Genomic DNA, 18263 nt, shown 5'->3' with positions numbered 1-18263 from the left:
ACACTGATACTGCGTTGTTATTGCAAACTCACTGAGCTCATCTAAAATCTCTACCTTCAGTGTTGACCCGGACAGAAGGCCGAAATCATTTGTTTTGCCACTGGAACTGATGTCGTCAACAGGACACTTCAAAATTAGCAAAGTGGATTTCCTCTGAGTGATCAAAGTTAAGAGGCTGCCATTGATTCGTCATTTAATGAACTCATTTGTTATGTAACTAATATCAGTTAAAGCCTGCATTGTTATTAAAAAGATTCAAGATTCAAGTCATATACCCCATTATCATGAGGGGTGTTTAAGACATTGTGGCTTTGAATTGTTAGCATGGTAAACAGCTGTTAATCCAGGAAAGGGTATATGCTAGAACAAGTCTGCTAAATACATAATCACATAAGTATTATACAATATATAGGCAATATATCAAATATTCACAATATATTCATGGTGATTCAGCTGGCCATATAAAATAAGGAAACACTGTGAATATTGCAATTATTTTAAAGCTTTTTATTTTGACCAATAAGTTTCCATGTCATGTGGCTTTGTTTTGTCACTACTTTCTGTCACGAGGCCAAACTGCATTGTAACTGCATTTTTTATTTACGTATTTTTTATATCCATTTAATTTTATTATTTATGTTTAAATTATGCTTTTATGTTTTGATATACTATTCGGTTGATTCATTTATTTAGTTTGTAGGGATGCATCGATTCTTTATATTTGAAAGCCAATAACCGATATATTGGCCGAGAAATCTAAATCCAAATTTTTATATGATTTTTGCCTAATTACAAAAACAAAAGTCTCACAATTAAAAGCCATGTCCTGAGCAGAAAAAATTATATATTATGTCTATAATTTCATGTAGCCAATATGACAGACTTGCACTGCACATGTTGCACTCCAATCATATTTCAAGCAATTCAAAACCATTGTGGCGAACTGTGTGCATCTGAAGTGTCTCAGCCGAAGGAAATAATCTTTATTTATCGGCTGTAATATATCGACCAAATTTTCTTATCAGGCCAATAAGAATAACATTAAAAAATTAACATATAGCGGCTGTTACCGATATAGTGGCCGATATATCGTGCATCCCTATTATTTTGCCAGGCATTTTATTTTACTGCTATATTGTATATAATTGGTAGAGGTTTTGTTGATTGGGGTTATAATATTTAGGAATTTCAATTAGATTTCAATTTCAATTTCAACTAGATTTACTGTACTTTATACATTTCATTAAATGATTCCAGAGAAAGTACATAAACATTGAGAAAAAGAATATCATCAAAAGATGGAAAGTTGGACTCTTATTATTTTGTTAGTCAGAAAGGAACCTGAACTAGTTCCTTCGCTTTGCCAGTTTGGGTGAAGCATATGTAGCATGATTAGTTTAATGCTATCACTTGTAACTAATGGAAATGGTTATGAAAGAATTAAGGATGCCTACCTGGCAAACAGGAGCACTCGTAGCTCGTCTCTCCCTTCTGTACGCAGGTGCCCCCGTGGTAGCATGGTGAGGGGTTACAGGGCTGATAGAGGGTCTCGCAGTGTTTCCCGGTGTACTCCGCAGGGCAGCTGCAGCGATACGTGCCCACCTCGTTCTCACACACGCCACCGTTCTTGCAAGGAGAGGGACTCTGGGCGCACTCATTGACGTCTTGTTTGCAGGTTTGGCCTGAGAAGAAGGGTGTGCAGTGGCAGAGGTAGTCAAAATCAAAGGGACTACACTGACCGCCGTTGGCACAAGGATTTGAGGCACAAGGATCAGCTTGCTGGCAGTTTTTACCTAGTGAATAAGAGCGTTTTAATGTCAGAATATGCTCTACACTGTCTGACTTTGAGATTTTAGTTCATACTTCTCAAATGCCTCATTTAAAATTGGATTGTGGTCTTACCTGACCAGCCTGGTGGGCATTTACACTTGTAATTGTAGATGCTGGTGAGTTCACACGTGCCTCCGTTACGGCACAGGGCGCTAAGGCACACGTTATTGGTGGGAGTGAGGCACAGTCGGTCCGTGTAGCCCAGGCTGCAGTTGCAGACAAAGTCCACCTTGTTGGCAGAAGTAATCAAATGGCACACGCCGCCATTTCTGCAAGGGGAGAGGAAGCAAGGGTTGCGGAACTGGCACCCTGAGCCAGCATAAGGATCGAGACACCTGGAGAGTGGAAAGCAACCATAATTCATTAAAAATTAATTTAAACTGAATTCAGTATATGATTTGAGCTTTGTAGTCATAAGGCCACTTTCATTAGCTTTAGCCTAGTACAGAATAAAGTGTCAGTGTAAATTGAGGTAACTGGGCTGTATTGCAAATCCTTTTAGACAACTAGACTTTTTTTGTGGTTTTTTATGGAAATTACCAAACATTAAATGTCTTACAGTTTGGAGTAAAAAAAAACTGTATTGAGAAAGAATATTGAGAGGACTGGACATTAGTAGGTCTCTTAAATCAACTGATTCAACGATGTGAAACCACAACATTTTTAACTTTTAAAGGTTTTATATCTTTTAACAAATCACAACCAGTAATGTTATGCGTCTAACTTGTCGGGATGCTCATACAAAAAAAAAATATATATATATAAAAACTATTACACAAAACAGCTTTAACCCTCTGAGGTTGGCAAACGCGCCCCCGCGTTTTGCTGGATTTTCTTCACATAGTAGCACAATAAACTTAAATTACTCCGTCATTTATGGTCATACAGAAAAAAGAAATATGAAAAAAGAATCTGTGATATTTCTACTTTTGTATGTGTCCACTTACAATCAAATCAAAACACTGTGCTTTTGTAAAATAAAGAAAATAAACAGGGTGTGCTTTCTGCCTCTCCGTCGCGGTGAACTTTTTTTTTCTTGAGCACGTCTATAAACTGAAACAAAACTCAGCGAATATACTATTCACACATTTATGAGCCATATACCTTTATAAACATTTAAGTGTGTACTTTTAAATGTTCGGATTCAATCTGAAAACAAATATTCTCTGTTTAAGTAATATGTATAAAACCAACAAGATGTCCAGTATCTCAAACCCTTGCTCATTATTTTTAATTCGACCACGCCCACGCGCGCAAAAGAGATTCACATGCAAATCGTCCACATGGAATGCGAACGCGCTCGTTAGCTCAAAAACAAAGCACCAAAAAACTTCACAAGTCTCTGCTTTTCGTCGAGTTGGGAAGACACGCCGTGAGCTTATTGGATTTACCTCAGAAGAAGAAGAATGCGATTTGAAGACAAGAAAGATGTAAGGTAAGAAATTCTTAATTATTAGTTTATATTGTTGCATAAACTTCACATTGCAGTTGAACTGTTGCTAGATATAAGGTGAATATTATAATATTTAGACCCATGTTTACTATACTGTGTTTGTGGATATCTGCTCAAACGTAGATATGTATAATATGGTAACCATAATGTTTCATATTTTGGAGCGCGCTCTAAAATATACATTCAAATGGAGAGCGCGCTCCAAAATATGAAACATTATGGTTACCATATTATACATATCTACGTTTGAGCAGATATCCACAAACACAGTATAGTAAACATGGGTCTAAATATTATAATATTCACCTTATATCTAGCAACATCTAGCATCTTCTATCACTCGCGATTTTTCTCTTAATATTCTCCATTATTTGCACATGAGGCGAATCGTTGGTTCCGCTGACGGGAAACCTTCTGTGTGTGTGCGTGCGTGCGACTGTCATGTCAATCATATGTCAGTGTAATTATAAGATTAAAGTTATGAGGTTATTAAATGTCTTTCTATGTTTGTTTTTCTATCGTCGACGTCAACTTCTCATATTTTTTTAATTAATGTCTAAAAATATAAAAAGAAGGATAACCCAAAAAAGGCCCGAGGCCCGGCCCGCATGTGAACTATGACGTGAAAATTGGCCCGAAGCCCGGCCCTAGGGGCGTAAAATGTCGGGGCCCGTCGGGCCCGGGCTGAAATGCAGGGCTTTAGCACAGGTTATTTCGCTGGCAGCTCTTTCCTCGCCAGACAACGAAAGAGACGCAAATTTACTGGCTCTCAGAGTTTATCTCGAGCGTTCTGCCTCATTCAGACAGTCGGAACAGCTCTTTGTATGCTTTGGCGGCCGCACTAAAGGGCTTGCCGTCACAAAGCAGAGATTATCGTGCTGAATAGTGGACGCTATCCCGCTGGCTTATGAGTCTAAGGGCCTTCATTGCCCCTTAGGCGTCAGAGCTCATTCCACAAGAGGTATGGCCTCATCGTGGGCTTGGTCAAGTGGAATACCTATTGAGTATATATGTGAGGCGGCCGGCTGGGCCTCGCCGTCCACATTTATGAGATTTTATAACTTGGAAGTGCCTGCTTCGCAAGCGAGGGTTCTTTCTGTATAAAGTGTAAAACACTTTAAAATGTCCACCTCCACTCCATTTATTATCCTAAATTAGATGCACCTGTTTGAGGTCATTAGCTGCATAAAGACACCTGTCCACCCCATACAATCAGTAAGAATCCAACTACTAACATGGCCAAGACCAAATAGCTGTCCAAAGACACTAGAGACAAAATTGTACACCTCCACAAGGCTGGAAAGGGCTACGGGGAAATTGCCAAGCAGCTTGGTGAAAAAAGGTCCACTGTTGGAGCAATCATTAGAAAATGGAAGAAGCTAAACATGACTGTCAATCTCCCTCGGACTGGGGCTCCATGCAAGATCTCACCTCGTGGGGTCTCAATGATCCTAAGAAAGGTGAGAAATCAGCCCAGAACTACACGGGAGGAGCTGGTCAATGACCTGAAAAGAGCTGGGACCACCGTTTCCAAGGTTACTGTTGGTAATACACTAAGACGTCATGGTTTGAAATCATGCATGGCACGGAAGGTTCCCCTGCTTAAACCAGCACATGTCAAGGCCCGTCTTAAGTTTGCCAATGACCATTTGGATGATCCAGAGGAGTCATGGGAGAAAGTCATGTGGTCAGATGAGACCAAAATAGAACTTTTTGGTCATAAAAAGATTAAACGTGTTTGGAGGAAGAAGAATGATGAGTACCATCCCAAGAACACCATCCCTACTGTGAAGCATGGGGGTGGTAGCATCATGCTTTGGGGGTGTTTTTCTGCACATGGGACAGGGCGACTGCACTGTATTAAGGAGAGGATGACCGGAGCCATGTATTGCGAGATTTTGGGGAACAACCTCCTTCCCTCAGTTAGAGCATTGAAGATGGGTCGAGGCTGGGTCTTCCAATATGACAATGACCCGAAGCACACAGCCAGGATAACCAAGGAGTGGCTCTGTAAGAAGCATATCAAGGTTCTGGCGTGGCCTAGCCAGTCTCCAGACCTAAACCCAATAGAGAATCTTTGGAGGGAGCTCAAACTCCGTGTTTCTCAGCGACAGCCCAGAAACCTGACTGATCTAGAGAAGATCTGTGTGGAGGAGTGGGCCAAAATCCCTCCTGCAGTGTGTGCAAACCTGGTGAAAAACTACAGGAAACGTTTGACCTCTGTAATTGCAAACAAAGGCTACTGTACCAAATATTAACATTGATTTTCTCAGGTGTTCAAATACTTATTTGCAGCTGTATCATACAAATAAATAGTTAAAAAATCATATATTGTGATTTCTGGATTTTTTTTTTTAGATTATGTCTCTCACAGTGGACATGCACCTACGATGACAATTTCAGACCCCTCCATGATTTCCAAGTGGGAGAACTTGCAAAATAGCAGGGTGTTCAAATACTTATTTTCCTCACTGTATATATATTCCCTATGTGAAGCTCGTCAAAGAACTGGCTTATATTAGGATTTATACTTTACTCTTCTATGAGTCTCAGGCATCTGCCTTGGGCTATAGTATGGAGCGAAGTTAAGCACGCACAGCGTTTTGAAGGGGGGGTTCCCATAGCGTAAGCTAGTCTTACGCAATACGAGAGACCTCTCGAAAGGGAACGTCTCGGTTACTAATGTAACCTCGGTTCCCTGAGATGAGGGAATGAGTATTGCGTAACCCGCCGTGCTACTGTGCTGTGATCTGAGGATCGCTTCAGTCGATTACACCTGGGTTTCCTAGGCTAGAAATGGGTTATTTATAGGCAAAAGCCGCACCCATTTTGGCGGTCTCTGACGTGCCTGATGCGTCTTCATGCGTCTGAGCCGCCTCGCCATAGGTTTGTGCAGTTGCTGCAGAACAGCCAATGACTGCGTTGATGCTAATCTGTGTCTGCCGTGCAGCTACACTGCGTTTTAAAGATTTTGCTTCAATATTCTCGAGAAAAGGAGTTTTCCCATAGCGTAAGCAAGCCTTACGCAAGTAACCGAGACGTTTTGTTGACACCTGACCCTCAGCCAGATGAAACACAGGGGGTTTCCACCCACTGCGCTCCATAATATTATTATTATTAATAAGAGGAACTAATGTGTAATGTAATGTAGAAATGTTTTTTTTTATATATTACTGAATCAACCTGACTACATTCAGTTATTTTTAAAGCTACAGTCTGCAAGTCTGGCAGATTGGGTCGACTTAGCGAAAAATTTTAATGTTTACAACTCTCATGCCCCTCCCCCACTACCAGCGAGCACCCTCCCATCGAGGTCGTGCTCGTCAGTGCGTGTGTACCTGATTTTCTGTGAACGCGTCCGTCTCTTCAGCATCGATCAACACAATGGACTCGGAGGTAGGCTGCCCTGGCTAATCTATCCATAGATAGCAATAACCGAGGAATTGGAAGCTTGTTAGTAGATTTTCTCTCCGCCATCACGCTTCGTGCAATCTTCAGGCGAACTTCAGGCGTGTCGTGTGCATGTGATATTGTAACGTGCGCGAGGGAGGGGGGATCTGTGGCGTGTGCACGACCTGTGATTGACAGTCAGATCTCACACCCCCCTGCGCTGATTGGACCCGATGATCCAGGAGCGGTGGATTTTTGCAAAACAAATAACACGCTCCAGGTGGAGTTAGAAGCTCGGTTTTTTTTCTAAAACCACCTTATTTATGTTGTTCTGTCGGATTATAGTGTCGATTTCACTGAATATGATCAAAAAAATGTTGCCGACGGCAGCTTTAAGAAAATATTTTGAGGAATAATAACACTAATGTTTTTGTTCCACTAATGAAAGCCAAAACTAAATAGGTCCCAAGTGACTTTCATTTATGGGCATTTTTCAAAATACCTTCTTTTATGTTCTACAGAAGAAGAAAAGTCATACAGGTTTGGAGAGACATGGTGAGTAGGCTAAATGTTGATATAATTTATGTTTTGGGGTGAACTACCCCTTTAAGGGAACCTCTACACTTTTTCACTATATACAGTGCGGCTACTAAAAGAGCAAAATATGTCACGAAGCATTTGAGGGCATTCACAATTAATCCATTTGATTAGATGGACAGTGTGGCCCAAACTGACCTCCGAACTCACTTTTAGCCAAAGTTTGTCAGACATGTTAGAGGCCCAAGCAGTCTGTCCACCCGTTGCATTTAAACAAAAGATAAAAGGTACTAGGCATAGTAACGTGCCATCCTGAGCGGGAGAGCGGCCTTCGTTTGTATGTCCATGTTTAATTAGTGGAATCTGAGTATGATAGGGCACAATGGTGGCTTTGTGGCCCAACTAAGGCAGGGAGGCTGCCAGACAGAATTAAGATGTGGCCCACCGCCAGCGCGGCTCCATGTGCTCGCAGTCCACTGAGGGAGGCCAAAAAACAGAGCTGCCACCATCCCATTTCAAATAGTGCTCCTTCATAGCCACCCTGATAAACTCATTGATAGCCGGAGAAAGACAATGCTACCCTGGCCAAATGCTTGCAACCCAATCCCTCATTCACATAACTGCTGAATGCAAGTAAAAAAGTACAAAGGGACAAAGAGAAGTTAACCCTATTAGAAAATCAACCAACACAATCAGAAGAAAGTTGCAGTACACCATTGCGTTTGTTTGCGAGCGCACATTTGGGTGCAATACAGAAAGGAGAGTTATGTGATGCTATGCGCGCTGAGGCAACCTGTTTGCTCATGATTTTCCACTGGTGCAATGCTACCAATTATGAAAACAACCAGTCCAATTACTGGCCTGAAACAGATTAGTCACACAGAATTAATCTAGACTGGAGAGCAATGATTGCCGGGCTTCTGGCAAAACCCAACTGTCGTTCCATAAAAGAAAAGCGAAATAAGATTTAGGGCTCCGGGTGTCTATGAGACTTGGGCTGGAGAAGTGGCCCATACTCACGACCAGCCGGAGGGGGGTGTGAGGTTGTGTATGTCGTTCATTAGCTGAGCCCATGTTCTTCAAGGAGAGAAGCACACTTTGCTTTTGTTTGTGAGGCTGGAATTCAAATTGATCGCATGTGTTTTGGCATGCAATTGTTTGTACACAGCATTCAAAACTTTTGGAACCAGATCAAAAGGAAATCTCATATCAGTGATTTGTGCAATTCAAAAACATCATATTATATTCCTCCAGGGTTCCAATATGGTTCAGATGCAGCAGCTTTATGTAATTGAGTTCAAATTACTCACTTGCATTCTCCTCTCCCGTCTGCAGTAGGTTCACATGTACCATCATTTTGGCATTTTTCTGAACATTCCAGGCCTGGAAACACAGAAACAGGGTAATACATTTCTATTGAGTGTTGCATGATTTGATATCATGATATACATATTTCCAAAAGTAGTATTATCCTTAATTTTAAAAAGACTAGAATTAAGCAAGCTTGCTTTTTAATATATATATTATATATTTATTACATTTTCTTGATTTGTCAGTTTGGTTCCAAACCAAAATAACCATTTCAAAAATACATGAAAAATCTGTAAAATAAAACAGTAAAATTACAAGTTAACAGCCGTAGTCCAAAATATTTTGATAACCCTATAATTTGTGATACAGTTACAGGTAGTTAAACTTTAGTCTACAGAAAATCAAACGATTTATGATGCCTGCTCTTTCTGTGGTTTGAAATAAGTGAGGCTGTGTGCTGACATCAGTGCGCAACAAGTGACTTCTTCTCGAACAAGGTGTTTTATTTTACAATAAATGTCAGAAATTAACTTAGGCTATTGATTAGTAATCATATTAATCCTAATGTAAGATCGTGTAGAAATGTGCTACTTGTCTGATAACGAAGAAAGCATCTTCCAATGAAACGTAGCCTACCTTGAGTCAAAGTAATGAGTGATATCAGAAGAATTAGTTTCACAAGGAAAATATGCATTTCTTCTTATGGATAGTTGTGGGATTCCACGCAGGCTTAACATATATCCAAGAAAAGGAAATAAATCACGTAAGTAAAGAATAGATCCAAAAATGGCACTTGTGGCTTGTCCTCGTGAACTCCGGTGCTGCTCGTGCAGTCTCAGCTGAGTGAATGAGATCATGTATTCAAGGCTTCTTTCTCCTGCTCTCATCCAGAGGCTCCTTCCGCCACTCCACTTCACCAGCTGGAGCCATTCATTTACTTGACAAACTTTCTGAAATGGCAGTGGGAAAAACACGCCCACCCTTTAAACTCGGCTGGGATCTCAAAACATGTAAGCAGGAAAATCTCAGCAGCAAAATTGAAATGAGCTGATCGATGTTGTTGTTTCAATTACAGTAAGATTTTAGTTACCATGGAAATATAACTAATCAAATATGGACTTTTTAATTTAATTTAATCTAAAGCCTACACTGCACCTATGGGGGATCCAATCCAATTTATTTAAAAAATAATAATAAAGTGTAATTTGTTTTCACATAGTACTACAGAATTTTTTTATTTGTTTATTTATGATAATGTATTTGAAAAGTTATGTATTATTATTATTATTATTATTATTATTATTATGGGAGTTTTTGTCATCCATATAGGCTACACTTTTTGTGCTTGTTTTATGGATGAGAAAATGACTTTTAGTACAGAAACTCTTCCTGTAGTAACATAGACTAATGATAACTTATCCATATCTTGTAGAAACAGATTTTTCTCAATTTGATTTGCATGATAATGGTTATTGATAAAGTGAAAATAGATGCATGTATTATGCAGCATGCTGTCACTGAGGTTTGGGGTTTTGACACCATACATTTTTATTGTTTTGATTTAGTTCAGAAAGGTATCAGCCAATGGTCAAAAAATAAGCCAGGACAATGGCTTCAAACATTTACAATTTTGGGGCAAAAATTCCCCCATAGTTATATTACATCTTATCTCTCTCCAGTTTAGGAACTAGTGCCTCTGCAGACACTAGTTGGCCTTTAGTGTTCAACCAGGTGACTGTTGTTAAACAGAGAAGCAGAGAGCTGTAATTTATGTTGTCAGTAACATCATAAGTTTGAATTAACTGATTCAGTTAAAGTACTTAACATAAATGCAGGACGTGCTGGCCATAGAGGCGCAGCCTCCATGTGTGGACGTGACGTGAACAGTCTCTGGCTGGGCAGGCGTGACGTGAAGCTCAAGCTTGGAGGGTATCTCCTGGATTGATTCATCTCGCAATAGATGTTTGGCATCTTACTGTTTGGAATGAGAACATTTTAAGACATGGTAGATGTAGAGCTCACGTTGTGAAGGAAAAGATATGAGCGAACCAAATGGTAAAATGTAGAATTCAAAAGTTTCAACCCAAACATTTCAACCCCAAATTTACCAGCTGGTTGCACTACAGACTTGTCTGTTTTAGGGAGGCCACAGCTGCTTCCCAGCATTGTACAGAGATACAGTGTGTGGACAGACACCCAGCGCACATGTAATGCACCATAGAGCTGTAACTGCAGGACAGTTCCCTTACACGCTTTGTTTTTGGCTACATAATCACAAAAAGGAAGTTGCTTTGGGCTAGTCACACAGAGGTACTTCCCCCTTTTGTTTGTTGGAGGTTGTGTGAAAGTTTGTGGTACAGACCCCATGTCGCCCCATTTCTCTTAATTCTCAGCAATCTCTGCATGGATCCTTGATCATTTAAAGATCAAAATTGCAGGTCAACATACCTCACTTTCTGATTTGTATACACATGATAGCAATCTTTTCTGATAGATTTCCACGTCACCATGTTGATTATAATTTGGGACTAATTCAGAAGATTATGTTTTAACTATGCTTTTTGACTGAGAGCCCAACACATGGCTCAGATTTAGAATCTTTTTATTTTGTTATCAGTAAATCTGATTGCATGTAAAACCAGCATAACCTGAGAAATCTGTTGAGACTATTTCTGTTTTTATACAGGTTTATCAAAGTCCCATTCTGAAGATGTGTATTATGTTTTTGGTCAAGTTACAATCATGTAATAAAATTGAGATTGAGAAAAAAATGTTACAGTAAACACCTGTTTATTTACTAACTGTAAGTTATCATACCATATACATAGCCTAAAGACAAAATATGTATTTCTGTGAAATATTGTAATAAAAATGTTTTCAGAAGTAAAGTATATCAATTATCCACTAATTAAAGTCCCCCCTCTAGTCAATAATTGTATCCCTTTAAACTCATCTGTGATCGCCAAAATTACATATTTAAACCTTAAAATAGCTTGAATGTAACTCTACACCCTTGCCTAATTTAATCCGGTTCTATGAATATTCAAATTAGCCCCGCCTCCATTCACTCACACCAGCTCAGAGATTCACTCATTGATGATCACACGTTGACATGATTGGTTACAAGGTAGTCTGTGACGTCAGATTTCAAACCATGTCTGTTTTAAAGGGAAAATACTCAGCAATTGTGTTGACTTATGAATTTACACATGGTCTGACTTAAATTATATTAAAAACACCACATAGACATACAAACAACATTAAAACCTTGATTTTATTTGCTCACATAGATTTCTATATTAACATTAACTAATGACAAACAGTTATGAACTATCACCAAAATGACATATCCTGTAATGCTTGTAACACTGTCATTATATATATAATTTTTTAAGTTTAAACATTTTATTTATTTTTTTACAAAAAATGTTGATAGTTTACAAGTTTTTAAGTACTATAGTATACAGTACTAAGAAAACATACTTACATTATCTTTGCAGTTTACTTGATATACACTATGAAGAAAAAAAATCTGTAGAAAAACGGAAAAGGTACTGGTAATTTTCTGACAGGACATTTTCAAAAGTTTACGCACATTTCCTTTAACCTTAAAACACAACACATTGCAATGCGTAATTTAAAATATGGTCAAAACATCTGCTTAACTGTAAATAATAAATGTGTCCTGAGAAGATATAAACAATATCTCAAATGCACACACATGGCATGTTGTTTCTGAAAACTTAAAACATAAGTATGGTTCCTCTTTATAGTGTCTTTAACTATTTACTTCAAAAAAATATATATATATATTGTCTAGTAATCTTTCTTTCTAACTAATCTTTTTCTTTCTAACTTGTCTTTCTAACTTTTCTTTCTTTCTTTCTAACTTTTCTTTCTTTCTGACTAATATATCTTTCTTTCTTTCTTTCTAACTTTTCTTTCTTTCTAACTAATCTATCTTTCTTTCTTTCTAACTATTCTTTCTTTCTAACTAATCTTTCTTTCTAACTAATCTTTCTTTCTTTCTGTCTTTCTTTCTTTCTGTCTTTCTTTCTTTCTTTCTTTCTAACTAATCTTTCTTTCTTTCTAACTTGTCTTTCTTTCTTTCTAACTAATCTTTCTTTCTAACTATTCTTTCTTTCTAACTAATCTTTCTTTCTTTCTAACTAATATTTCTTTCTTTCTAACTTTTCTTTCTTTCTAACTATTCTTTCTTTCTAACTAATATTTCTTTCTTTCTAACTAATCTTTCTTTCTAACTTTTCTTTCTTTCTTTCTTTCTTTCTTTCTAACTTTTCTTTCTTTCTGACTAATATATCTTTCTTTCTTTCTTTCTTTCTAACTAATATTTCTTTCTTTCTAACTTTTCTTTCTTTCTAACTAATCTATCTTTCTAACTTTTCTTTCTTTCTTTCTTTCTTTCTTTCTTTCTTTCTAACCAATCTATCTTTCTTTCTTTCTAATTATTTTGTTCTTTCTTTCTAACTAGTCTTTCGTTCTTTCTAATTATTTTGTTCTTTCTTTCTAACTTTTCTTTCTTTCTTTCTTTCTTTCTTTCTTTCTTTCTAACTTTTCTTTCTTTCTGACTAATATATCTTTCTTTCTTTCTTTCTTTCTAACTTTTCTTTCTTTCTAACTAATCTATCTTTCTAACTTTTCTTTCTTTCTTTCTTTCTTTCTTTCTTTCTTTCTTTCTAACTTTTCTTTCTTTCTGACTAATATATCTTTCTTTCTTTCTTTCTTTCTAACTTTTCTTTCTTTCTAACTAATCTATCTTTCTAACTTTTCTTTCTTTCTTTCTTTCTTTCTTTCTAACCAATCTATCTTTCTTTCTTTCTAATTATTTTGTTCTTTCTTTCTAACTAGTCTTTCGTTCTTTCTTACTAACTAATCTTTCTTTCTTTCTAACCAATCTATCTTTCTTTCTTTCTTTCTAACTTTCTTTCTTTCTTTCTAATTAATCTATCTAGTTTTCTTTCTAACTATTCTTTCTTTCTAACTTCTTTCTTTCTTTCTTTCTTTCTTTCTAACTAATCATTATTAATCATTATTTCTAACTAATACTTCGTTCTTTCTACTAACTAATCTTTCTTTCTTTCTAACTAATCTATCTGTCACATTTTGGGTTTGTTCATGTCATGTTTCCATGTATGTCATGTGATTCCCTGTTTGTCATGTGATCCTGCCATGTGTCTTGTCATTAGTTAATTGTCTGATCATTGTTCACAGGTGTCCCTTGTCATTAGTCTATGTATTTAAGCCCTCATGTTTGCCATGTGTCTTGGTGAAGTATTGTTCCCTGTAACCACTGTTTGTGAGTTCTACCAGAAAGACTCGGGAGAATAAATACTGTGACAATTATCCATTTATTAACAACCCAGCAAGCAATAAAGTTCTTTGGCGTAGGCCCCGTCCGTAGCTCGCAATCTGAGGGTCCGGACTCTGCATATCCTGCCTGAAGATCAAGGCAGGGGCGCAGCCGACCCCCTGTGAGGTATGGAAGGGACCATCCTGGTGGAGGTGGTGGGGAGGATGGAGGGAATGATTCGACTTGGAGGTGGTGGGGAGGATGGTGGTGAATTGGAGCGTCAGCATCTGCAAACTCAAACATGAGTAAGTACCGATCTTTTATACCACGAGTGTTAGAATGTGATTGGATAGATGAAAGGTAAAGTGACGTAACAATTAAGTCTTCCCGGCAGAACTTTATGCTAAAGCTTTCATTTCTGTTGGTGTTCTTGTCTTGTTTTGAGTTTTCATGCCTTCCTTTCCCTTGGAAAAATATGTGGAGGAATTCTGTGGGCTGTGTTGCCAGTTGGATTTTAATGATGTGGCCCTCAAGGACATATTTAGGGTGAGTCTGAATGAGCCCATTCGCTCCCAGCTTCCTGGGGGAAAAATCCACTGGTCCTTGGCCCAATACATTGACCAGGCCTTGTTATTAAGTGGCTCAACTCTTACTGTGGGTTTAACGGATGAGGAACACCGCAAACCCACAGTATCCTCTCAGCCTAAGTCACTTCACATCATGCCTGCCAAGCCTGAGCCTCTTCACGTCATGCCTGCCAAGCCTGAGCCACTTCACTTCACGTTGTGCCTGCCAAGTCTGAGTCTGTTCACACCACGTCTGCCACCGAGCCAGTGTCTCCGGACAAGATGGCCGCCACCACGTCACCTGAGCCCTCAGCAGAGATGGCCACCACTATGCCTGAACCTGAGCCCTCAGCAGAGATGGCCACTGCTACGCCTGAACCTGAGCCCTCAGCAGAGATGGCTGCCGCCACGCCTGAACTTGAGCCCTCAGCAGAGATGGCCGTCGCCACGCCTGAACCTGAGCCTCAGCAGAGATGGCTGCCACTAATCCTGAGCCCTCAGTGACCGCTACACTAACCATTATGGCCACAGCCATATGGTTTGTGTGGTCAGTGCAAACATTTGAAGTTCACGTCATGCCTGCCGAGCCAGAGGCTGTTCACGTCACGTCTGCCAGGCCAGAGACTGTTCATGTCACGTCTGCCGAGCCAGAGACTGTTCACGTCACGTCTGCTGAGCCAGAGACTGTTCACGTCACGTCTGGTGAGCCAGAGACTGTTCACGTCACGTCTGCCAGGCCAGAGACTGTTCACGTCACGTCTGCCGAGACAGAGTCACGTCCCAAAATGGCCGCCGCCACGCCAGAGTCACGTCCCAAGATGACCACCGCCATGCCAGAGTCACGTCCCAAGATGACCACCGCCATGCCAGAGTCACGTCCCAAGATGACCACCGCCATGCCAGAGTCACGTCCCCAGATGGCAGCCACGGTGTCTATTCCTGAGCCGTTGTCTGTTCCAGCCCATAACCCCATAGCTGTCCCCAAGAATTTTTTTAAGGGCAGTAGGGTCCTTGATAGGACCATGGAGGCTGCACCCCCATGGTCTCCTGAATTGCCAGCTCCACCCTGACCACCTGAACTGTCTGGTCTGCCCTGGCTTCCTGCACTGCCGGATCCGCCCTGGCTTTCTGCACTGCCAGATCCGCCCATGCCATGCCACGGCCCAGGTCTGCCCACGCCATGCCACGGCCCAGGTCCGCCAACGCCATGCCACGGCCCAGGTCTGCCCATGCCTTGCCACGGCCCAGGTCCGCCCACGCCTTGCCACGGTCCAAGTCCGCCCATGCCACGGCCCAGGCCCGTCCACACCATGCCACGACCCATTTCCTGTACCCCTGCACGGGCCTGGCCCACCATCCCTCCCCCAAGACCGCCACTGCTCCACCACCCTCCTTGAACATTTTTTCTTTTGTTTGGGTGTCGGGAGCCACCCTTAGAGGGGGGGATCTGTCACGTTTTGGATTTGTTCATGTCATGTTTCCATGTTTGTCATGTGATTCCCTGTTTGTCATGTGATCCTGCCATGTGTCTTGTCATTGGTTAATTGTCTGATCATTGTTCACAGGTGTCCCTTGTCATTAGTCTGTGTATTTAACCCCTCATGTTTGCCATGTGTCTTGGTGAAGTTTTGTTCCCTGTAACCACTGTTTGTGAGTTCTGTTCGTGTTTTTGTCTTGTTTTGAGTTTTCATGCCACGCCATGTTTTTGTTTCATGATTGGTTTTGTTTATAATAAACTGCACTTGGGTTCTCATTTACACTTGCCTCCAGTGGAACCTTTTTACACTTTCTTTCTTTCTATCTATCTTTCTTTCTAACTAATCTTTCTTTCTTTCTTTCTTTCTAATATTTATATCTAACTAATCTTTCTTTTCTTACTAATCTTTATTTATTTCTAACTAATCTTCCTTTCTTTCTTACTAATCTTTCTTTCTTTCTTTCTTTCTTTCTTTTTTTCTAATCTTGATGATCTATCCATCCATGGTCATGTTAAAACATGCTAAATCATGCTAAATCATGGTAAATAATGCTAGCAATGTGGTAAACCACTAGAAACATGGTAATTCATGGTAAACCATGCTAAAACATTTTAAAACTTTTTAAACTTTCTGGCTAGGCTTTTTCAAGCCAACTTAAAGTTTGTCTGCAAACTTTACCATCTAGTTACAGTTTTTCTCGATTGTTTACACACATTTTCTGAAAGCATGCCTCATATTCTCAGAACTCTAAACACAAATCCAAAAAAACACACACAATGGGCAAAACCCCTCAATTCTCCTGCAAAATGAAACTTTACATTCAAAACAATGTTATTTCTTCTCAAAATGGTATTTTGTTTTCAAATGACACACACAAACCATCATATGAATAGACATTTGTAAGAACCAGTTGAACACTGATGTGCTCAATGTAAAACACTATGATGAATGGAAAACACTTCTTCTCCATTCATTATAATGACTTAGGCCTTTTTTTTGTTCAGTGTTACACTTACTACAGACAGTACATGCATAAGTGTGTTGTAAAATATTTGAGAATATCGTTTTTATACTCAGAACACACAAATACACGGTAACAAATATATTTTATTTTCCCCACAAAAACAATGTACACAGTGTACATCCCAACCAACACAAAGTTGTACATACAGTGGTCTACATACAAAACGTCTCGGGTTACGTCTGTAACCCTTGTTCCCTGAGAAGGGAACGAGACACTGCGTCGTAAAAACGACTCTTTGGGGACGCTCCCTGAGCGCGCGCCTCTGAAGTATGAATGAAACTATTCCAATCCTGATTGGTGTTGCGTCATGACGTAACATGTGACGGCATACCCGGAAGTATAAATACACGCCGACACACACACACACTAGCCTCGCGATGAAGCAAGTCGCTCCCAGGCATGAAGGGGCGTGGCAAGGCGACGCAGTGTCTCGTTCCCTTCTCAGGGAACAAGGGTTACAGACGTAACCCGAGACGTTCCCTTTCGAGGGAACTCGCACTGCGTCGTAAAAACGACTCTTTGGGGAACGAATGCCCACTATGCCACGCATCAAAATGCCTGCCCCTGTGTGAAGCTCAAAAGACACAAGCTAGGGCGAGAGCACCCGCGCACCGGGCGTGTTAGGGAGGTGCAAACTATAAAATCTGATAAAAGTGTGTGGGCTAGCCCAAACGGCTGCCTCGCAGATCTCCTGGAGGGGTACCCCCGAGTAGAGGGCCCTAGAGGATGCCATACCTCTAGTGGAATGGGCCCTTATGGCCAAAGGTGAAGGCAGATTGCGCACCTGATAAGCCGAAGCAATAGCCTGTACAATCCAATTACTGATTGTTTGCTTGGATGCAGGGAGCCCCTTCTTAGGTGACCCAAAACACACTAATAATTGGTCCGACCTCCTCCAAGAAGAGGACCTCTCAAGGTAAACACTCAGTGCTCTGACAGGACAAAGCACATGGAGTCTCTCTTCTTCTGCCGACACATGTGGTGGAGGATGAAATGCCTGTAGAACGAAAGACCTATCCAAGTTAGAAGGCACCTTAGGCAAATAGCCAGGCCTTGGATGCAAAATGGCCTTAACTCCTCCCGGGGCAAAACTCCAAGCAAGCTGGCGACACTGCCAGGGCTTGGAGATCTCCCACCCTCTTAAGTGAAGTAATGGCTAAGAGAAAGGCCATTTTCAAAGTCAAGTTCCCAGGTGAAGCCGACTGAAGTGGTTCGAAGGGGGCCAGGGATAACCCTTCAAGAACCACTGCCAGGCCCCAGGCAGGAACTCTGGTCCTGGCTGTCGGTCTCATCCTCCATGTACCACGGAGGAAACGTATGACCAGCTGGTTCCTCCCCAGCGGCCCATCACTTAGTGGTGCAT

General features: G+C 40.4%; 1 protein-coding gene across 4 annotated transcripts in view; it reads right to left on the bottom strand.

Moving 5' to 3' along the window:
* Positions 1 to 9478, bottom strand: part of LOC311083185 (neurogenic locus notch homolog protein 1-like) — a 64057-nt gene extending 54579 nt beyond the window's left edge. For 2 of the 4 annotated variants that reach the window (XM_084114527.1, XM_084114528.1), the window contains exons 1-4: positions 9158 to 9478; positions 8521 to 8593; positions 1903 to 2165; positions 1455 to 1793 (exon numbers count right to left, since the gene is read on the bottom strand). In XM_084114527.1, the coding sequence (XP_083970653.1) occupies positions 1455 to 1793; positions 1903 to 2165; positions 8521 to 8593; positions 9158 to 9215 (733 nt within the window). In that variant the 5' untranslated portion in view covers positions 9216 to 9478. The remainder of the gene's footprint in view (positions 1 to 1454; positions 1794 to 1902; positions 2166 to 8520; positions 8594 to 9157) is intronic. The other 2 variants (XM_084114529.1, XM_084114530.1) reach the window with 1 other exon arrangement.
* Between the last annotated feature and the right edge of the window lie 8785 nt (positions 9479 to 18263).

The sequence above is a fragment of the Abramis brama genome (genome assembly GCF_963993115.1).
Source record: "Abramis brama genome assembly, chromosome: 5".
NCBI lineage: Eukaryota > Metazoa > Chordata > Actinopteri > Cypriniformes > Leuciscidae > Abramis > Abramis brama.
The sequence above is the reverse complement of the archived record's forward strand: the minus strand, read 5'-3'. Positions and strand labels throughout refer to the sequence as shown.